The sequence below is a fragment of the Microtus oregoni genome, unplaced genomic scaffold (genome assembly GCF_018167655.1).
Source record: "Microtus oregoni isolate MIOR12 unplaced genomic scaffold, Mior012 000004F_ref0000308, whole genome shotgun sequence".
In the NCBI taxonomy this organism is placed as follows: Eukaryota; Metazoa; Chordata; class Mammalia; order Rodentia; family Cricetidae; genus Microtus; species Microtus oregoni.
This window is the reverse complement of record NW_024543063.1, coordinates 65,797,823-65,817,053: the sequence shown is the minus strand read 5'-3', so window position 1 is coordinate 65,817,053 and position 19,231 is coordinate 65,797,823. Positions and strand designations below refer to the sequence as shown.

Sequence of the window (19,231 nt, the reverse complement as noted above, 5' to 3'; positions counted from 1 at the left end):
ACATCTGCTGTGAGACTGTGTCTCCTATATAGGTCAGGAAAACTGTACCCATAAAATTTCAGCAATATAGTAGCCCAAACAAGACCTGGACAGTGGAAAGACCAGCTGACATGTCAACATGGATGAGGGAACCCAGGAGGTTGTGTGTGTGTGTGTGTGTGTGTGTGTAAAGCATACACATGTATATGTATGTACAGATTTAACAATAATGAACAAAAGAAAACAAATTACTACTGTGAGAGAGGCCTGGTGAGAGTGTAACTCTTTTCTTCTTGTTTGTTTTTCAAGACAGGGTTTCTCTGTGAAAACGGTCATGGCTGTCCTGGAACTTGCTCTGTAGACCAGGCTAGCCTTGAACTCTCAGAGATCCACCTGCCTGTGACTCTGGAGTGCTAGGATTAAAGTCATGAGCCACCACTTCCTGGCAAAAGAGCAACTCTTATTCACTGCTGGTGAAAATGTAAACTTGAGTAGCCACTATGGAAATCATTATAAAGTATTTTACAAAAAAACCCTCAAATAACTGAAAATAGAACTGCCATATGGCCCATCTATAACACTGTGGGATGTTACACACACACACACACACACACACACACACGAGATGGCAAGTCAACATATCACAGAGATACTTGCACATCTATTTACATTGCTGTACTAGAGAGCTAAGAAACAGAATCAGACTAGCTGCCCATCAACAGATGAGTAGATGAAGAAAATGTTGCAAATATATGATGCAATTTTATGCTACTATAAATAAAAATGAAACCATGACATTTTTAGGTAAAATAGAAACCACTCTTTAAATCAGACAAGTCAGACCCAGAAAGTCAAATTCTGCATGCTTCTGTTCTAATGTGTGGAATCTAGATTTAAACGAGTGTGGTGGGGAGGGAAGGGAGAGATCTGAAGTGGAGGAGAGAAAATGTCATCGGACACATTTGGCATGAAAGAAGAAAGAACTATGTGGGGGAAGGAAGAGAATCTTCCATAAGGGACCATAGTGGAGAGGAAGAGAAATTAGAAAAGTTTAACATATGCATCACAATGTTGCAAGGAAATTCATTATTTTGTATGGTATCCTAAAAAATAAAACGGAACATGGTAAGACGAGATAAAAAGGCTAATGATGAAGTTGAACAAAACGATGTTTTCTATGGGACCTTAGAGCATTTCCTTGGAACCGTCACATTTTAGAGGATCTTTAGTTTTAACTTTAAGTTGTGTAAAACACACTGATGCAAAATTTACCACCTTAGCCATCTTTAGCCGTGCAGTTACAGAGACCAAGCATCTCCACAGTTGTACAGCCATCACCACTTGTCTCCAGAGCTCCTAATTAAACTCATTGTCACTTCAGCCCTCTGCCCTTACAACCACAGTTGTACTTTTTAGATATGGATTCTGCAATGAGGGAATCTCATATAAACACAATCATATAGTATTGATCTTTTTGTGACTGTATTATACATTTTACTTAATACAATGTTCTGTAAGTTCATTTATGTTGTAGCATGCGTCAACATTCCCTGTAAATACTATTTCTTTATGTGTATATACTTCATTCTGTCTATCTACTCATATATGCATAGATACTTTTGACCCTGTCTCAACAAAAACAAGAACAACAACAAAGACACCTTGGTTATACAAATCTCTCTCAGCAAAACTGCTTTTTTTTGCATGTTATCTCCTGCAGAGGTTTTGCTTTAAGACATGGTGATTCTGTTCACTCCTGAGGCACCAACACAGTTTTCCACAGAAGCTTCACAGTCATTTTTTCCTTACCTTAGTATACACCAGGTAACTTCTCGTGCGTTTGTGTGTGGGGGAGGGCATGGGTGGTGAGGGTGGTGGGTGTAGTACTGACATGTGAATACTGGGGTGTATGTGCCTGTGCATGCACATGCAGAAGCCAGAGTTGGACACTCGGTCCGTTATTGATCTTGTATTGCCTATAAATGAGGTCTCTCATGAACCCAAAGCTTGCCGTTTTGGCTAAGCTAGCTAGTCATTTAGCTCTTGGAATCTACCGGTCTCCAACTCCCAATGCTGGGGTTACAGGTGCTATACACTTTTTATGTGGGTGCTTGGGGATTTGAACTTAGATCCTCATGCTTATAGAACAAGCACTCCTACTTACTGAAATATTTCCACAACCTCAAATTCTGATTAGCAGCAGTTATTCTGTTGAACAGGAGTCAAATTTTTTATTTACATTTTCCTAATAATCAGACTGAGTTATCTTTTCATGTACTTTTTGGCCATCTGGATGTCTTCTTTAGGGAAGTGTCTATTCAAGGCCTATGCCTATTTAAATATTTTATTGTTGTTATTGTTGAATACCTCTATGTTTTAAGATCTTTTTTTTTTTGGGAGGGAATACCTATATGCATCTTTATGCTTAATTTTAAAGTAGTTGTAATTGCTTAGAGTCTGTGAATTCTCACAAGTGAGAGTATGAGAAAAATCAGTGCTATGAGAAGGAGTGACACATTTTAAAATTAATTCAAGGTATAAAGGTTTAATTCAATCACTTTTGTTTCAACTATCTAGTTCTCTAAGCTGAAAACAAAGTTGAACTTGCTAGGGTTGGGGCATAATTCTATTTTAACAGTAACAAGTTAAGAGACCACTATTGTCTATTGTTCTAACTAGTTTACCCACTTAGGTGAAAGACAAATACGTTGCTTCATAATAATGAATATCTATCCCACTTCATGTTTGTTTCAGATGTAACTAAAATTATAAAATGTTTATTGCTTATACAACAATGCTTATTACTTAGTGAACATAAAGAGTAACATAGGCAATAGTAGGTACTAGAACTGTGTGAATCCTAGTGCCCATCCTTGTGTTAATATACTGTCAATGTCAGTGTTCTACTGATGGAAAGAGACACCACGACCTGGTTCCTACAGAGGAAAGCATTAAATTGAGAATGGCTTACAGTTTCAGAGATCTATTTCAATATCATCATGGCAGGAAGCATGGCAACATGCAAGCAGACATGGAGAGCAAGCTAAGAGTTCAACATATGGATCTGCAGACATCAGGGGAAAAAAAGCCAGCAGGCTTGGGCTTTTGAAATCTCCAAGCCAATGGTCAGTGACAGATTTCCTCCACCAAGGCCACACTTCCCAATCCTTCCAAGTAGTACCACTCCCTGGTGACTAAACATCAAACATATGAGCCTATGGGAGCCATTCTTATTCAAACCATCGCATACATTTGTTTTTTCGACACAGAGAGTATTGTGTCCCACTAAAAAGTCTAAAAACTGCATTCAACAAATACTTGGGTATCCTTGAATAGAAAGAACCAAAAAGACAAGATTTAGAGCCAGTTCTCAATGAGGACTCATGGGCGGTTAAGATGGGGAATTACTAGTTGATATAGGGCCTCTCTCTACCCTAAGGCAGATATCACAGAAAAGTAAAAGATAAAGTTCTATTGAAACCTGGTGGAGTTTATTTCTAGTTTAGGGAGTGAGTTTAGTGATTATTGCCAGACTTAAAAGTGTTGAGGCTGGCTTTGTGGGAGCCTAGCCAGTTTGGATGTTCACCTTCCTAGACCAGGATGGAGGGGGGAGGACTTTGGACTTTCCACAGGGCAGGGAACCCTGACTGCTCTTCAGACTTGAGAGGGAGGGGGAGAGGAGTGGGGGAACGGGGAGAGGAGTGGGGGGACGGGGAGAGGAGTGGGGAGGGGGGAGGAGTGGGAGGCTGGCAGGAGGCGGAAATTTTTTTTTCTCAATAAAAAAAAAGGGAAAATGGCAGAAGAAAATTATGACTGAATAATTTTATGATATGTTTTTAGTTGTGAAGTGACAGTAATTAAACATAGGAATAGTGTATAATAAAGTGCAATGCAAGGTCTGTTTATGTCAACTGAAACCATACTATTTAAGGAAATTTATTGAATTTCATGTTCAACTGCAGGTCCTGATATAGCCTTCTGTTAAGAACTTTAACTTTATTCTGTAAATCAGTTTTTCAAAAACTTAATGCTGATTTATAAAGGTTGATTTATAAACATTGGTTTATAAGCACTGATTTAAATAGAGCTCTTGCACGTGGAAAAAAAAAGTGTTGAGGCATTGGGATGGAGAAAAGGTTGAGACTAGAAAAATGAAAAAGGGCCTGGGACATGGAGACGGATTAGAAGGAGCAGAAATCAAGCTGGACAGGTATAACACACATAAAGAGAACAGAAATGAATATGGATGGTAAGGAGTTCAAGGTTCACTTCTCAGTGAGGAGGAAGGCACTTGGATAGAAACTAAGCTTCTAGGATATTTCAATATCCTGAATGTTAACCTCTGATATTGGAGATGAAATGGAAACTTTTATCGTGAACTAGGCCAGAGGTGGTGGGAACAAGAGAAAATGCAGACCCATGATTTGAAAATATATGGGTATGGATAGGAGCTATGAGCACAGTGAACAAGTCTGTGCTATGGTGTTTGCTTTTTGCCTCTGATTCTGTTGTTTGCATTGATCTATATGTTTGCTGCTTTAGGCAGTTCTATGTCATCATGTCTGTGAGTTTCAACCTTTACTGCAGCACACAGTCGCTTTACATGGTATACTGACAATAGTCAAATGCTGAACTACCACAGGAACATAGAGCAGTGCTGAATAATGTGAGAGGTGCTCAGATCTTTCATACTGAACATACTTATGGAGCAGAGGAATTACTTCAACACAGTGAATAATAACACATTCCTCGCAGAGACTGCAGAATAGAAACCCTATTCTCACCTCCATTCCCAAAGCTGCCATGTGACAGTTATTTTTTCGGCATTAGGCAATATATTGACTGTAAATATTTTACTAGAAATTAGTCTAAAGGGTTATTTTGAAAAATGGCAGATGATAACCAGGCATAATCTACTAGAATCTTCAGGGAGTACACTGGGGAGAGTTGGACAACAGACATAGGAGGTGAGTAGTGCCCCTAAATCTAGTTAATAGTAAAGTAAAATAGGAAATCTTACAAAGCAGAACAATTCAAAAAGCTAGTGTTCATCCTGGAGGAACTGATGTGTCTGGGGAGCTACTCCTGCCTCTAGACTATGGAGGAGAAACTCTGAGTTAGCTCTGCACACAATGCAAGGTGAAAACCTGCTTGAAGCTAGAGTCTGTATGGCATCGCAGGCTCTAAGTGGCACTGCTGACATCTTCTTGAAGGACTTCCCAGGGGTGGGTACAATATTCATAACTAAACCAGTGGTATGACCAGCCATTATGTCATGGCCTGTGAAATGCTGCCCACTAATGGGATCAACATCTGTGATGTCTTTACAAGAACTGCTCAGGAGTACAATAGGCATTATGGAGACAGAAAAGGAATGCTCAGAGTCAAAATTTGAACCACAAATCAGGCAAGAATCTCAAGGTAGAAGGGTTGAATATTTATACAATGGCAAAGATAAACTATGACTAGAACATTCAAGATCTATGGGAAACTACAAAAGATCAAATCTATATGACTCAGGTATAGAAAGAATTTCATGCTAATGGCATGGAAAACAGTTTCAAGTTATGGTCATTCTACCCTCTAGGCCTTGTTATAATTTGATGGGAGAAACCATTTCTTCAATAAAATAATAGCAGATTTCCAACACGTAGGGAAAGAGGTGTCCATCCAGGTACAGGAAGAATTTAGAATACCAAACAAATAGCACCAGAGAAAAACCTCGCTTCATCACAGCCAAAACACTAAACATACAAAACAAAGGATGTGTTCTGACTGAAAGCTGCAAGAGAAACAAGTAAAATATAAAGGCAATCTCACTGGAACAAGAGCCAAACTCACAGAAGAAACTTTAATTGAAGAGAAGATTAAGAGATGCTCTGGTGAGGATGTGGACAGGAGAACACTTAGTCTGCTAGTGGATGTAGCTAGTCCAGCCACTATGGAAACCAGCATGAGGGTCCTCAAAACACTAAAACTAGAACTGCCATACTGCCCAGGTCTAGCACTCCTGTGTGTTTGTTCATCCAAAGAATTCAATACAGAGAGATCTTTTCTGCATATGTTTATTATAGATCTGTTCATAAGAGTTAAACTATGGAACCAACTCAAATGCCCAATGACAGAGGTAATGGATGAGGAAAATATGTTTTTATACATAATGGATTTTCTTCCAGCCATGGAGTTGTTTATAGTCAAGTGGAAACAAGGAGAGATAATCATATTACATGATGAAGCCTATCTGAGAAAGACAAATATCTCATATTTTCTCTTGTTTTGTGCTTTGATTTTATATACTGTGTATGTATATAGATCATGAAAGCGGAAACAATCTTGTCTAGAGGAATCACTATATGGTGAGAGTGGTGGGGAGTACAATAGGGGTCTACTCAATGTACATTCATGCTTATATGAGAATATCTTTACTGTAACACAGTATTATGCACAATGAAAATATACAAAGAAGAAAGTCCTGATTTGAGCTAATACCGACCTTCTGGGCAGCACCACCAAGAATTCTCTCATTATGGCAGTGTTCCTAGCTGTTAGTATTTATCTTTCATTTTGAAAGTTGGGTAGCAGCCTCAAACCTGCTAGTACCCCTCTACTGACTGGACACTACACTTATATGTCCTTAGTGTCTCTTCTATGTTTAGTCCATTGTTACATGCGCTTTTGCTGTGCTCCCAACAGAGGTTTGCTGTTGCATTGCTTTAGTGTAGTGAAGCAGCAGAAACAGCAGACAGCTGACCAGCATAGCTGCTGTACCTCCATAACAAAGTGCAGAAGAAACCAGAACTGCTTGTGAATATGTGTGTGTATTAAAATTATATAGCATATAATTTTAAGAAAAAAGTGGGATAATACAGTGGGATAAGATATTGGTGTATAGCTGTGATAAGAGATTTTCTCTTCATTTTTAAATTAACAACACAGTCCTGTTGGTGTGAAATAGTAAGGTTTTGAAGTGTAAGTGAACTTAAGTTGCTAATGTGTAGATATGAGTTTCACTAATAATTCACCAGTGGAGGTAAGTTTTGTATTTGGAGTGTGCTAATTTGCCTGAGTTTACCAGCATTATGAAATAAATGAGTCTCAGAACATTTCACTTAGCAGTAAAGTTATTTGCATATTAAGAAAGAATTAACGGACAATAAAAATATAATATACAGGAATTAAAACTTAAGTGACTTCTTTCTTTAGTGATACATCAGATTATTTGACTTGTGATAATCTTATCAGAACTTTCATTAATTGTTTTTAGGATATTTTTGTTTATAGAATGCTTATATGCTTAAGCAGAAATACAATGAATTCTTTCTTTCTCTTTCTCCTTTCTTCCTTCCATCTTTTTTTCTCCCCCCCCCCCCACTTGTTTTTTGGTGACAGGGTTTCTCTACAGGGCCCTGGCAGTCTTAGAACTCACTATGTAGATCAACCCAGCCTGGAACTCACAGAGATTCTCCCTGCCTGCCTCTACTCCTGAATACTGAGATTAAAGGCATGTGCTACCACACCCATCACAATGAATTCTTAGATGTTTATAATTAGTTACAAAATAAACTCATTGTAGTACAAATACTTAATTTACATAAGGCCATAATAAAATACAAAATTGGCCACTAACACATTCTTTCTGGTTATTTTATGCTTCTTCAAGGACAAGATTCTACGATTCTCAAGAAATCATATAATGTTGGGACTTTATTCCCTCCCTCCCTTCCTCCCTCCCTCCCTCCCTCCCTTTCTTTCTTTTGCATTTGCAAGAGGTTTCTCTGTGTAGCTTTGGAGCCTGTCCTGGAACTAGCTCTTGTAGACCAAGCTGGCCTCAAACTCATAGTGCTGGGATTAAAGGCATGCACAACCACCACCTAGTTGGGCTGTCATTTTTTTCTGCAGGTAGCTGGATTGACTGTAATTTGGAAGGAATCTCAGGTATGTCACATGCAGACATCTTTCAGTCTGTTTCCTTTTTGACTGAATTTCTCCATAATATTTGTTGCACGTAAATTGTGCTTTTGTAAAACTATATCAAAACATCTCTCTAAATTTTAGACCTCTTATTCTATATTTGAAAATATAGGATAGTGTAGATTGTAGTATTAATCAGATTTCTAGCTCTCACTTCTCTTAAAATGAGCTAATTTATATGATTTACCAATTCAATCTTTAAGATAACTCAAGGTACCTCTCATTTCCTGTTATTTCAGCTGAAAAATAAGGATAATAGGTTTGGTTCATCACAGTAATAAAAAATGAAGAAATAAATGTTGATATTTTTGTCCTGAATAGCTCTTGAAATCTGTTTCTGTATGACACAGAAAAGGTACAATAAAAACAGTTTCACCAGGCAGGGCTGTGCCATGAGTGTGGCAGCAGTTTGCCTCCGCACACGCACGCCCTCCCGCGTGCTCTTACCTGAGCCGTTTTTCAGATAGCCATTTGCATCAACTGTTGTGTACATGATGTAAGGTCCAGGCTGATTCACTCCAAAGGGCTGCAGTGAGAAAGGAAACAGTTAGCCTTGGAAAGTAAGTAAATGATTTGAATGTCAGGAAAATTTATTATATAGGTAAAAAAACAAAAACCAAAGCCAAAAGTGAAGAATATTTATTAATTCCTAGAAATTTGCATACATTTATATACTGTATCTTCATACCTAACCTGTCTTTCCCCTCCTAGCTCCAAAGTCCCCAATATCCCACCCCACTTTCGTGTTTTCTTCTTTTTAAGTAGTCCAATGAGTCTAACTTTAGTGCTGCCTCTTATGCCGTGTCTGTATGGGGGGCAGGCGATAGAACAGGCAATTTACCATCAGTAACAAACCAATTCTTTATTTTTCTCTCAAATATTACATCCCAACTGCAGTTTCCCCTCCCTCTCCTCCTTCCAGTCCCTCACGCCCACTCCAGATCCACTCCTCCTCCTTTCTCTGCAGAAAAGGGCAGGCCTCCCATGTAGATCAACCAAACATGGCATAAAGTTGCAGTAAAACTAGGCACATCCTCTCATATCAAGGCTGGATGAGGCAACCCAGTAGGAGGGAAAAGGTTCCAAAAGCAGGCAAAGAGACAGAGACAACCCCCATCCACCACTCCCACTAGTAGTAGTACTACAGGAAACGAAGCTACACAATCATAACATATGCAGAGGACATAGGTCAGATCCATGCAGGCTCCCTGATTGCTGCTTCAGTCTCTGTGAGCCTCTATCAATCCCGATTGATTCTGTGCACTGTTTTCTTGTGGTGTCTTCTGGCTCCTGCAATGCTTTCTTTCCCTCTTTTCCAGGATTTCCAGAGTTCCGCCTAATGATTTGTTGTGGGTCTCTGCATCTGCTCCTATCGGTCTCTGGGTGAAGCTTCTCTGATGACAATTATGCTAGATACCAGTATGGTTACAAAAGACTGGTTCAGGCTCTGTATCCCCTATTACTAGGTGTCTTTGCTAGGGTCACCATCATGCATTCCTGCTTCATTTAGGTCTGCATGTCAGGACTAAGACATTTACTTCCTGGATTCTGCTGCAAGTTCACAGCTGGATTCTACCTGGCAACCCTTCTCAGCTAACGTGTGCTGTGCCACATGTCTGAGTGCATATCTGATTAACGCAGGGATAGAGAGGCCCTCACCCTCTGCCTCAGGTGAGGCTGTCTGAAGAATCACCTTAGCTTTAGGGCTCTCCATGCATTGCAAACCAACCTCTTTCATCCTGCCAACCCTGCTTTCCTGACTACTTCAGAATTATTTTGTTTCCAAGTACAGTAAAGATGTCTCCACTATGGAAGTTTCTCAACTATACCTACATGAAAGTATTGGAATTGTAATGCTTTAAATGGATTGTAAGGATATGAAACTATAATCAAAACATCTACCATTGTGTTGAAATTTCTCACTGAACTCCAAGACTTGGGAAAATTTAACTTCTCTGAGGCTCAGTGTTTCTATATATATTAAAGTGATGGTTAGTATTTTTTGAGGCTGGGGAAATTGCTCAGCAGGTTAAAGCCTTGCAAGGCTTAAGAGCTGAGTTCAGACTCTTGTAAAGGCTGGATGTGGTAATTATTGTCTATAATGTGGTGTTTACTTGCCGTGATACCAGAAGAGTGGCATGGCTGTGGTGATGTTTGCAAAGAGGACATGTATCCTCTATTGCACTGTGAGAGTCAGCCCTACAGAGGATAATGCTGCCTGGCCCCTTATATGCAGAGGCACTGACTGCTAGTGGGAACAGAGCAGAAGAAAAAGGCCTCTTCCAGCCTTGCACAGTTTCTCTCGCTCTGGGATTGCTGAACTGAAACCTACAGATTTCAGTTCCACTATCGGAATACAGTGGGTTTGAAGCTGGCAGACAGTAAGTTAGTAACTGGCACACCTTCTCTGCTTCCAGTTAAGCTGCTTGCCACACTGTCTGCTCTGGTATTAATAGAGCCATCCTCTCATCCTGGTTCATGACTGTGTGGTATGCCCTTCTGTATGGTTTTGTTTTCAACTTTTCTGTTCTTCTATTTCAGACATGTGTATCCTAAGACAGAATATAGTCAGGGACTGTATTATTCTTCAAAGATAACAGTCTTAGACTTAGTTAAGATATTTAGCACTTTTAGATCTAAAATTTATCACTGGTATGTTCCGAATGATATCTACCACATCTGGTTTCTGTCTGGTCCCTGTGTCTCTTATCATTTAGAGATAATGAATAAATTGTATGATCTCTTTTTAAAAAAAGAATTAAGTTTACTTACTGTTATCTTTCGAGGACAGTCATTAGAACATAGGCCACTAAGAACTGTGGAAAGATAAAGAACAGCCTATTACTAACGTTATAAGCTTACATTAAAAATAAGATCTAATTCCCCCCTCAAAGTCTATTAATACATTTGCTGACTCTGACCACAGATAGGAACCACCTCAATTTCTGAGCAAATCAAATTTCACTTTATACCTATGTCTTTCAAAATTAATTTAAAAAACTTAAAATCTGTTCATTTTATACATGTGTCTTTAAAAATTAATTAAAAAATTTACATCTTTGTATATGTTCATGTGTGGGGATGTAGATATATATGGGGCACAGTGTATGTATGGAGGTCAGAGATTAACTCTAGTAGTATTAAAAAATAGCTATCTTCCAACACTAATTCCTGATAAAACTCCCAGTCACGGAGGAAGGAAGTGAACTTTTTCACCATGACACAAGGAAAAGTCCTTGTACAGCGAATGTGCCCAGTGGTGAAATGTGGTGCTTATGAGGGAAGAAGGCAAAGATGTCCATTCTTACTCCTTTTCGCTAGCACAATAAAGACACGAAAGGCAAAGAGATTGGAGAGGGGAAGAAAATTGTTCCTCCTTACAAATGGCTGTCTATAAAGAAAAATTTTCCCAAAAAACTATTTTAAAAAATACCTTCCTAGAATCAATAAGTGAGTTCAGTGAGCTGCACTGAAATGTTTATTTCCACATACTAAAAATGAACAAATGAAAACCAAATTAAAATATACAGCAGTATTTAACAACTCTTTCCAGATAATACAGGAATATACATAATAAAATACACAAGGCCTTTATGAATCCAGCCCCAGTGAGACAGGTACCTGCAAGGAACTGGCTACAGAGGAGAAATAACACAGGGAAATGAGAGGGAAAACTTTCACTGCTACAGAGGATGCACACGGAGAGACTGTGTTGTATTAAAAATGGAAGCAGTGGCAGAAATCCATAGCTTAATCAGACATATGACTAGACGTACATGTATGTGAAGCCTGACTTCCATTTTCCTATTTGTGTCCAAAAGGAACCTGCAAGAAATGACAAACCACTAACATGTACACTAAGTACTGAGAGCCTGGGTTTTACATACATGGAAAAATGTGTGTGTTATTCAAGGCACAGGTCAAGGGCTGTACAAAATGAAACTTTGAATGTAGAAGGATGGGGGTGTGGAGAGAGCTAAGCAGTTAAGAGGTTTTGCAGAGGATCCAGGTTTGGTTTCTAGAACCCTATGGTGACTTAACAACTGTAACTCCAGTTCCAGGGGCTCTGATTCCCTCCTTCTGATCTACAAGGGTTCCTGCATGCATGTGGTAGAGATACACACACTCAGGCAGCCATACACAATACAATCAATAAATACAAAAAAAAAGATAATGTAGAAAGAATGATGCAAAGCAGAATCATTATTTGACAAAAGCTGAGGCAGGAGTGATCAATAGACTCTAATGGTAGCAGGTAAAAGTTTGATATAAAAAGGAGACAAGCAATACCAGAACTCTGTAGGAATAGGGAAGGGAAAAACAGTGGCTATAGGAGAGATAAAACTGGCCATCATGAGGCTGGAGAGATGGCTTTGAAGTTGAGAGTACTAGCTGCTCTTCCAGGCCCAGCACCCACATGGTCGCTTACAACTGTCTGTAATTCCACTTCCAGAGGCCATGGCACCCTCACACAGACATACGTGCAGGCAAAACACCAATACACATTAAAGTAAATAAATTAACAAACAAAAATTGATCATCTCAGGGCTGGAGAGACAGCTCAGTGGTTAGGAGCACTGTTCTCACAGAGGACAAGGGTTCTGTTCCAAACACTCATACACACATAAAAATACTGAACTGTTCTTCTCTGTGAGCAGGTGAGCAGTGTGCACTGTGTCCTCCTGGTCCAATGACCTGGAAGTGCTGCACGTCTGCTCTGCAATTCCCTGCTGTAGAGTCTTGCCAAAAACAGGTAACTTGAGTTAGATAGCGAGGATTATCTAACAATATAAAATCTGAATTCTTTAAAACCAATGAAGATAAAAATAGAAAATGACTGAAAAAGTGTCCTAGATTGAGGAAGTCTGGAAAGATGTGGAAAATTCAACACATCCTGGGCAGAATACTAACCAGAAGGGAAAGAGAGTCATTGTTGGGACAGCTGGTATATGTGAATGGGGCCTATGTATAGCTAGCATGATGTTCTGCTGCAGCTCACTTCCTGATCTGGAGGGTTGTACATGTACCACACAGGAGTGTGCACTTGTACCAGGAAATGAGGAGAAGGGAAGAGAGAGAAAAGGGAAGGGGAGAGGAAAACAAGATGATTGGTAACATCTAGAATACTCACCAATGACTTTTACAAAATAAGCATCTGCTTCAAAGTTATTTTTAAGTGTATGAATGGCAGCATCGTTCTTGGTGTACCCTTTACTGAGTACTATAATGTCCAAGATGCCCTGAAAAAAACAAAAAATTGTAAGAAAAACTACTAGGTGAAAGAAAAAGACCACTGTGTGACTTGTGCTATAGTTTGAGTAATTCTTATTCCAAAGGCTCACGTATTAAAGATTTGCTTGGCAGCCTGTTGGAGGTGGTGGGAACTTTTGGAGGTAAGGCCTATGAATGGGTATGTTCCTGATATCCCTGAAGGACACTGTGGCTTCAGTTTTTGCCGTCTTTCTGCTGCTAGGCCGCCACAGGTGAGCTGGCCTGTTCTACCATGTGGTCCTGTCATGATGTACTGTGCTGCACCAGTCAAGAGACAGGATGTAGTGACTATGGACTGAAATCCTTTGTCCTTTTAAGTTAATTTTCTCAGGTAGTTTGTTATTTGTACAACCTTAGTAGGCTGATGTCTAAAATAAGTTTACTAAAAATGTAGGTACACAATTTAAATAGGAAATAAAAAGAAAACAGTCCTGGGAAGTAACTGTTAGCATTTTGGTATATTTCCTTCTGATTGTATGTATATACACTGTGATTTTATTTTTTTAAAGATAGTATTCACTGTGTAGCCTTGGCTGGCTTGAACCTGGCTAACCAAGTTTGTAGATCAGGTTGGCCTTAGACTCTGCTTCAAGAACACTGGAATCAAAGGTGCACGTCACCACATTCAGCCCTACAATTCATTTAGAATCATTACTGTGTACATGTGTGGGGAGGTGGGGATGGGAAGAGTAATATGGACGTCACCACATTCAGCCTTACAATTCATTTAGAACCATTACTGTGTGCATGTGTGGGGAAGTGGGGATGGGAAGTGCAGTGGACGTCCAGGACAACTTTCAGGAACTGAGTCTCTTTTCTCACAGTAGGTTTGGGGATCTAAGTCAGGCTTCCAGACATTCGCAGCACACACTTGTGAAATGTAGACACAGCTCACTATTTTGTGCAGAACTGTCAGACCCTCTGCAAACATGGTCCAGTTACCTGCTGTGCTGCATGTCGCACTGGTACCCACATTTTCGCTCCCTAACAAGTACACATTCAGCCCGTTTTACTGAAGACAAACCACACATCCATTTAAAGTGGATGCTCTTCCGCATCTCCTGATGCCACTCATTTTTCATTTTATAAATGTTAGCAATATATTTTTTTTTTATAAATTGACTATACTTTTCTGGAGAGATTTTGGTGACACACCTGTGTCTATGAATACTTTCTTTTTTTTTTTTTTTGGTTTTTCGACTAGCTCTTGTAGACCAGGCTGGCCTGAATACTTACTTTTATATTAAGGATATGAATTACTTCATTCATTTGTAGCATTTCTATTTTCCATACTTAAAAATAATTTGAAATTTCATTTATTATGTTTTTTGATGTACAGAAGTTAAAAATTGATTTGTAAGCAATTTTGTTGATTTTTTTTCTTGTAATATTTCTACCAATTACTTTTATGCTTGGAAACTGCTAATGAAAAATAAAATGAAATGCGATTTGGCAGCAGAAAAAGCAAGGAAATGTGGGTATCTATAACTCACCACTGAATACAAGCCTCTTAAACCCAGAGCAAAACAGAACAACAAAATAAAAGGTTAATGAAGATATAAATGTTCTGATGGGCTTTTACTTTCTATAGTAAACAATCTGTAAGGATGTATGTGATAAATTAACTTTATATTCTTCAAAAGCTTTTATTCTCTTTTAAAGATTTATTTATTATGTTTACAGTGTTCTGTCTATGTGTTTGCCTGCACACCAGAAGAGGGCACTGCATCTCAATACAGATGGTTGTGATCCACCATGTGGTTGCTGGGAACTGAACTTAGTGCTCTTAATCTCTGAGCCATCTCTCCAGCCTTCAGCCCTCTCTCTTTTCTTCTTCTAAGTAGTAAACTAGCTTTCTTTTTAGAAAGGTGGATGCCAGGCACCTACAGAGCCTTCCACCAGCTCACTTGGCAACTAGTGACAGAGCCAGGAAAGTGTCAGCAGATGCCATGTTCCAGTTGACAAATGTGTGAATGCACTCCCTTGCTGTGTGTGCAGGTACCTGCTGGTTCTGCTTGGGTCAACGGATGAACTTGTAGATCTGCTAGTCTTAAAGCACAATTCTGCAGCAGTTTATTCCAAATAAGCACAAGAAGAGATAACACTTCCATAGTCAACTACAGAGATAACTATCACTACCAGCAGTCAGCCCCCACACTTACTGAACATTAAAAGAGGTTTTCTTTAATGAACCATTCTCATTCCATTTTCTGGTAAAAACTATGAAGCTACAATGAGATGATATAGATAGCAAACTCTTAAACACAAAGGACAGTTCTGAACTCACGTCTTCATAGATATCAAAAAAGGTGGCAACCATGGCATCTTTGATAAGATTTAGGCCTGATAGGTCCCAGTAGACTTTAAACATCCGGTGTACTTCCTCACAGCTTGCATTGTTGCATGGGACATTCTCCAGTAAAAAGGCTTGCTGATTGCTGTGTGACAGACAAGAGGATTCAGTTAAAATCAGTGCTGGGCAGCAGCAGCTGTGCCTGTCATCCAGACACTATGTGTAGAATTCTAGGATTACTACATTGCGGTGAGAAATGCTCTGTCCCCTTTAGTGTAGAGTGTCTACATCCATCCCTCCTGTTTCTACTGTTATCCTCTCTGCCTTGCATTTTAAGTTATTGGGGTAACATTTTAGATGTGCAAGTATCCTCTCAAATTGAAGTATTCTCTCCTGGAGGAGGCTCATAAGACTCAATAATAAAATGAAATTTACAAAGGTCAGGAATTTCTAGGGAGAGGAGAGCTGTCAGGAGGGCTCCAATGATACGGCTTATGTGAGTCACTATGTGGAGTGGGCGGGCTATTTGGTCTGGAGCTGTATTTGGGCCACCCATGCTCTGGTTAGTCACTCCCACTCACTATGATCCTCTAAGTATCCTCAATAAACTCACTGTTTCACCAAAACAGACATGTGCTTCTTTGGCCTGATCAGTGCTCTTTCTAAAGTGAACAGATCTCTGCTCTCATCTCAAGTCCCACACAGATGTGTATTAATGATCAATGATTTGAATTTGAATCAGAGACTCTTGAATTCCCAAAGTCTTGTAAATCATAGTGTAAAGCAATGGTCTACATAAATAATCTATAGAAACTTTTAGTGAAGTCATACAACTTAAAACGCCTCTTACTGTTAATATGTGTTTCATATAGGGAGAGTCAATGCCTTACTTTTCTTAAAAGTAACATTTCATTTAAACCTCACAGAGAAAAACTTTGATCCATTTGTTTCTGAAATCTTGGGGGAATGGTCTTGATTTAGTTTGTTTGTATTTTTGGCAATTATATACATAGTACACCATTTAAAAATTGGTTTTATTTCCAAAATGACTATGGGAACTATTATAAAATTCAGATAACAGAAATATTTAAAAAGTAAAAAATAATTTATTTTCACAGATAACCACTATAAATACATTGGTGTGTATATTTCTAAGACTGCTAGGCACATGCAAGTACATGGAAATACATTGAGAATAATACAGCAATATATGTGGATGTGCAAGTATCTCTATCTCCCTCAAAACAAAAACACCAAACCTAGTTATGTTTTGCTACATATATTCTAAAACATTCTTCCTTTACACTATTGCACACTCATAGAGAAAATGTATATAATCTGAGGGAAAACACAGTTTTGACATGCATTGAAAACTCCCTCCATAGACATTGTATCATGTTTACCTCTCAGCCTCCTGGCTGGCCACTTTTAATAGCAACTCTACTATACCAGTAATCTGTCATTGATTTTAACATCTAACTACCCAGAGCTATGAAGTCTTGCGCCTTAGAGGACAACTAGATCAGATTATCCCCAATTGCTTTCTAAAGCTTATCCTTGTACGCACAGATAAGAACAGCTTTCACAGAGCCCATTAGATAAAGCCGCAAGGGTTAAATCAACTGATCTGGGAAGCCCAACCCTAGCAGATAGATCTGCAACACAAATTGTACACCTAAGGCTCAGGGAACATTGAGGAGGGGGTGAAAAGACTGCAAGACCCAGAGAACCAGGAAGTCTGTTGTGAGACTGTCTTTTAGAAATGACAAGGAAGGGCAGGGTGGTGGTGGAAGGCAGAAGCAGGCAGAGTTGCAGACAACCCTGTTCTAGGAGCTAGTTCCAGAGCAGGCACCAATGCTACACAGAGAAACCCTGTCTTGAAAAAAACAAAACAAAAAGAAAAAAAAAAGAAATGATAAGGAAGCTACACCCACAATATTTCAACAAAATGACTGTCTAAAGAAAATACGAACAATGACAACATAAACAGACATACTGATGTGGGAGAAATCTCACTGAGGCCTTCACATAGGGGCCCTCACCCATAGATAAAGACCAATAAGCAATTAATGACTGGTACCACATTTTCGCTCCCTAATAAGTACACATTCAGCCCGTTTTACTGAAGACAAACCACGCATCCATTTACTCTTCCGCATCTGCTGATGAGAGAGGAAAAATTAAATCTCTCCCAGGGATGAGGCCACCTACCTAACTGGTTTTTCAATAAAAAATGGTCAGTCCTGAAACATACGAGCAACACCAAATGGACTTAGCAGGTTGTAATATAATTTATCACACTTCATCATCTCCTCTTTCTCTCTCTCTCTCTCTGTGTAATGATAATGACAAAAAAAGAGGCCATCAATTTGATGGGATCATGGAAGGGACTGGAGGGAGGAAAGGGAAGAAGGAAGTGATGCAATTAGATTTTAATTAAAAATTTAAAAATGTAGAAAATGATTTACTTTCCTGTGTGTGTGTGTGTGTGTGTGTGTGTGTACTCTCACATGCATGTGCACACATGTGCTTGTGTACAAGGAACGGAGGTGGAGGCAGTTATAAGCCCCTGAGGTGAGTGCTGGGAACCAGGTTGTCCTGTGGGAGAGTAGCAAGCATTTGTAACCCCTGAGCCATCTCTCTAGCCCCTGGATGCCTGCTTTTGAGAACCAACTCCCCAGTTCATCGGCCATTTACTGACTGGATGACTAGGAATTTGAAGGTTCAGTTTCTGTTGTTCTTTTCTAGAGAATAATCCCCCATCTGATGTGTAGTTGGCAAAGACTTATCTGCATACTACAAGCTGTCTTTTCACTGGCAAATATTTCCTTTGTTGCAAAGCAGCTTTGTAACTTCACATAATTCCATTTCTGAAATCTTGGGATTATTTAATGTGCTACTGGAATTTTCTCAGAATATTTATTGTTGTGGCTTTGATATTTTGTGAGCACTTCTTCCCATTCTTTAAAAAATTTTGTGTCCAGTGTTTTTCATCAAGAGTTTTATACATATTTATATAATCATTTGTCAATATTTTTATGGCATCTTAATTAATATTACAGGGTGTCTATCAGGCTGAGAAAAGACAATACCAGGTAACAACCCAGATCTATATAAGGCAATGAAGAGCAATGAGTGCACACAGGTCAAGTGTGAAGGCAGATATGAAATGCCTAAGCAAACTGCATCTCTTAAAGGACAGCACTAATAACGTCAGCAGAGAAAACAGTACAAAGCTGGAAGAGGCCAGGCACACACTGCTGAAAAGTTCTAGAACTATCAGTGATATGTAGTATTATTGAAAACAGAATTTAAAGGTGGCCTAAAAAAATCTAAGACATTCACTAAAGTAATATTTATAGTAATATAAAGTAATATTTATAACAAAAAGGACAAAATTAAATCATAAAACTACTTAAAATCATAGTAGAAAAAGGAAAATAAAAAGGTAAGATGGTGGACTTTAACCAACTCAACATTGGTATGAAATATAAAAAGTATAAACCTAGAGATAGATTGATTAAAAAAAAAACTAAGACTAAAATAGTTTGTTTATAAGAAATACAAAGTAGTTTATATAAAATATAAAAATAGGTTAAAAAAAACAAAAATCATGATAAAATGTCCATGATCAAAAAACCCAGCAGGTGCTGCGTGGTGGCGGCAAAAGCCTTTAATCCCGCAAGGCAGATCTCTGTGAGTTCAAGGCCAGCCTGG

The 19,231-nt window shown here is 38.9% G+C and overlaps 1 protein-coding gene across 1 annotated transcript in view; it reads right to left on the bottom strand.

The window, feature by feature from the left end:
- Itfg1 (integrin alpha FG-GAP repeat containing 1) overlaps window positions 1-19,231 on the bottom strand; it is a 125,630-nt gene that overhangs the window by 10,696 nt on the left and 95,703 nt on the right. The window contains exons 11-14 of the mRNA XM_041649592.1: window positions 15,509-15,659; window positions 13,082-13,190; window positions 10,723-10,766; window positions 8,398-8,476 (exon numbers count right to left, since the gene is read on the bottom strand). Of these exons, the coding sequence (XP_041505526.1) occupies window positions 8,398-8,476; window positions 10,723-10,766; window positions 13,082-13,190; window positions 15,509-15,659 (383 nt within the window). The remainder of the gene's footprint in view (window positions 1-8,397; window positions 8,477-10,722; window positions 10,767-13,081; window positions 13,191-15,508; window positions 15,660-19,231) is intronic.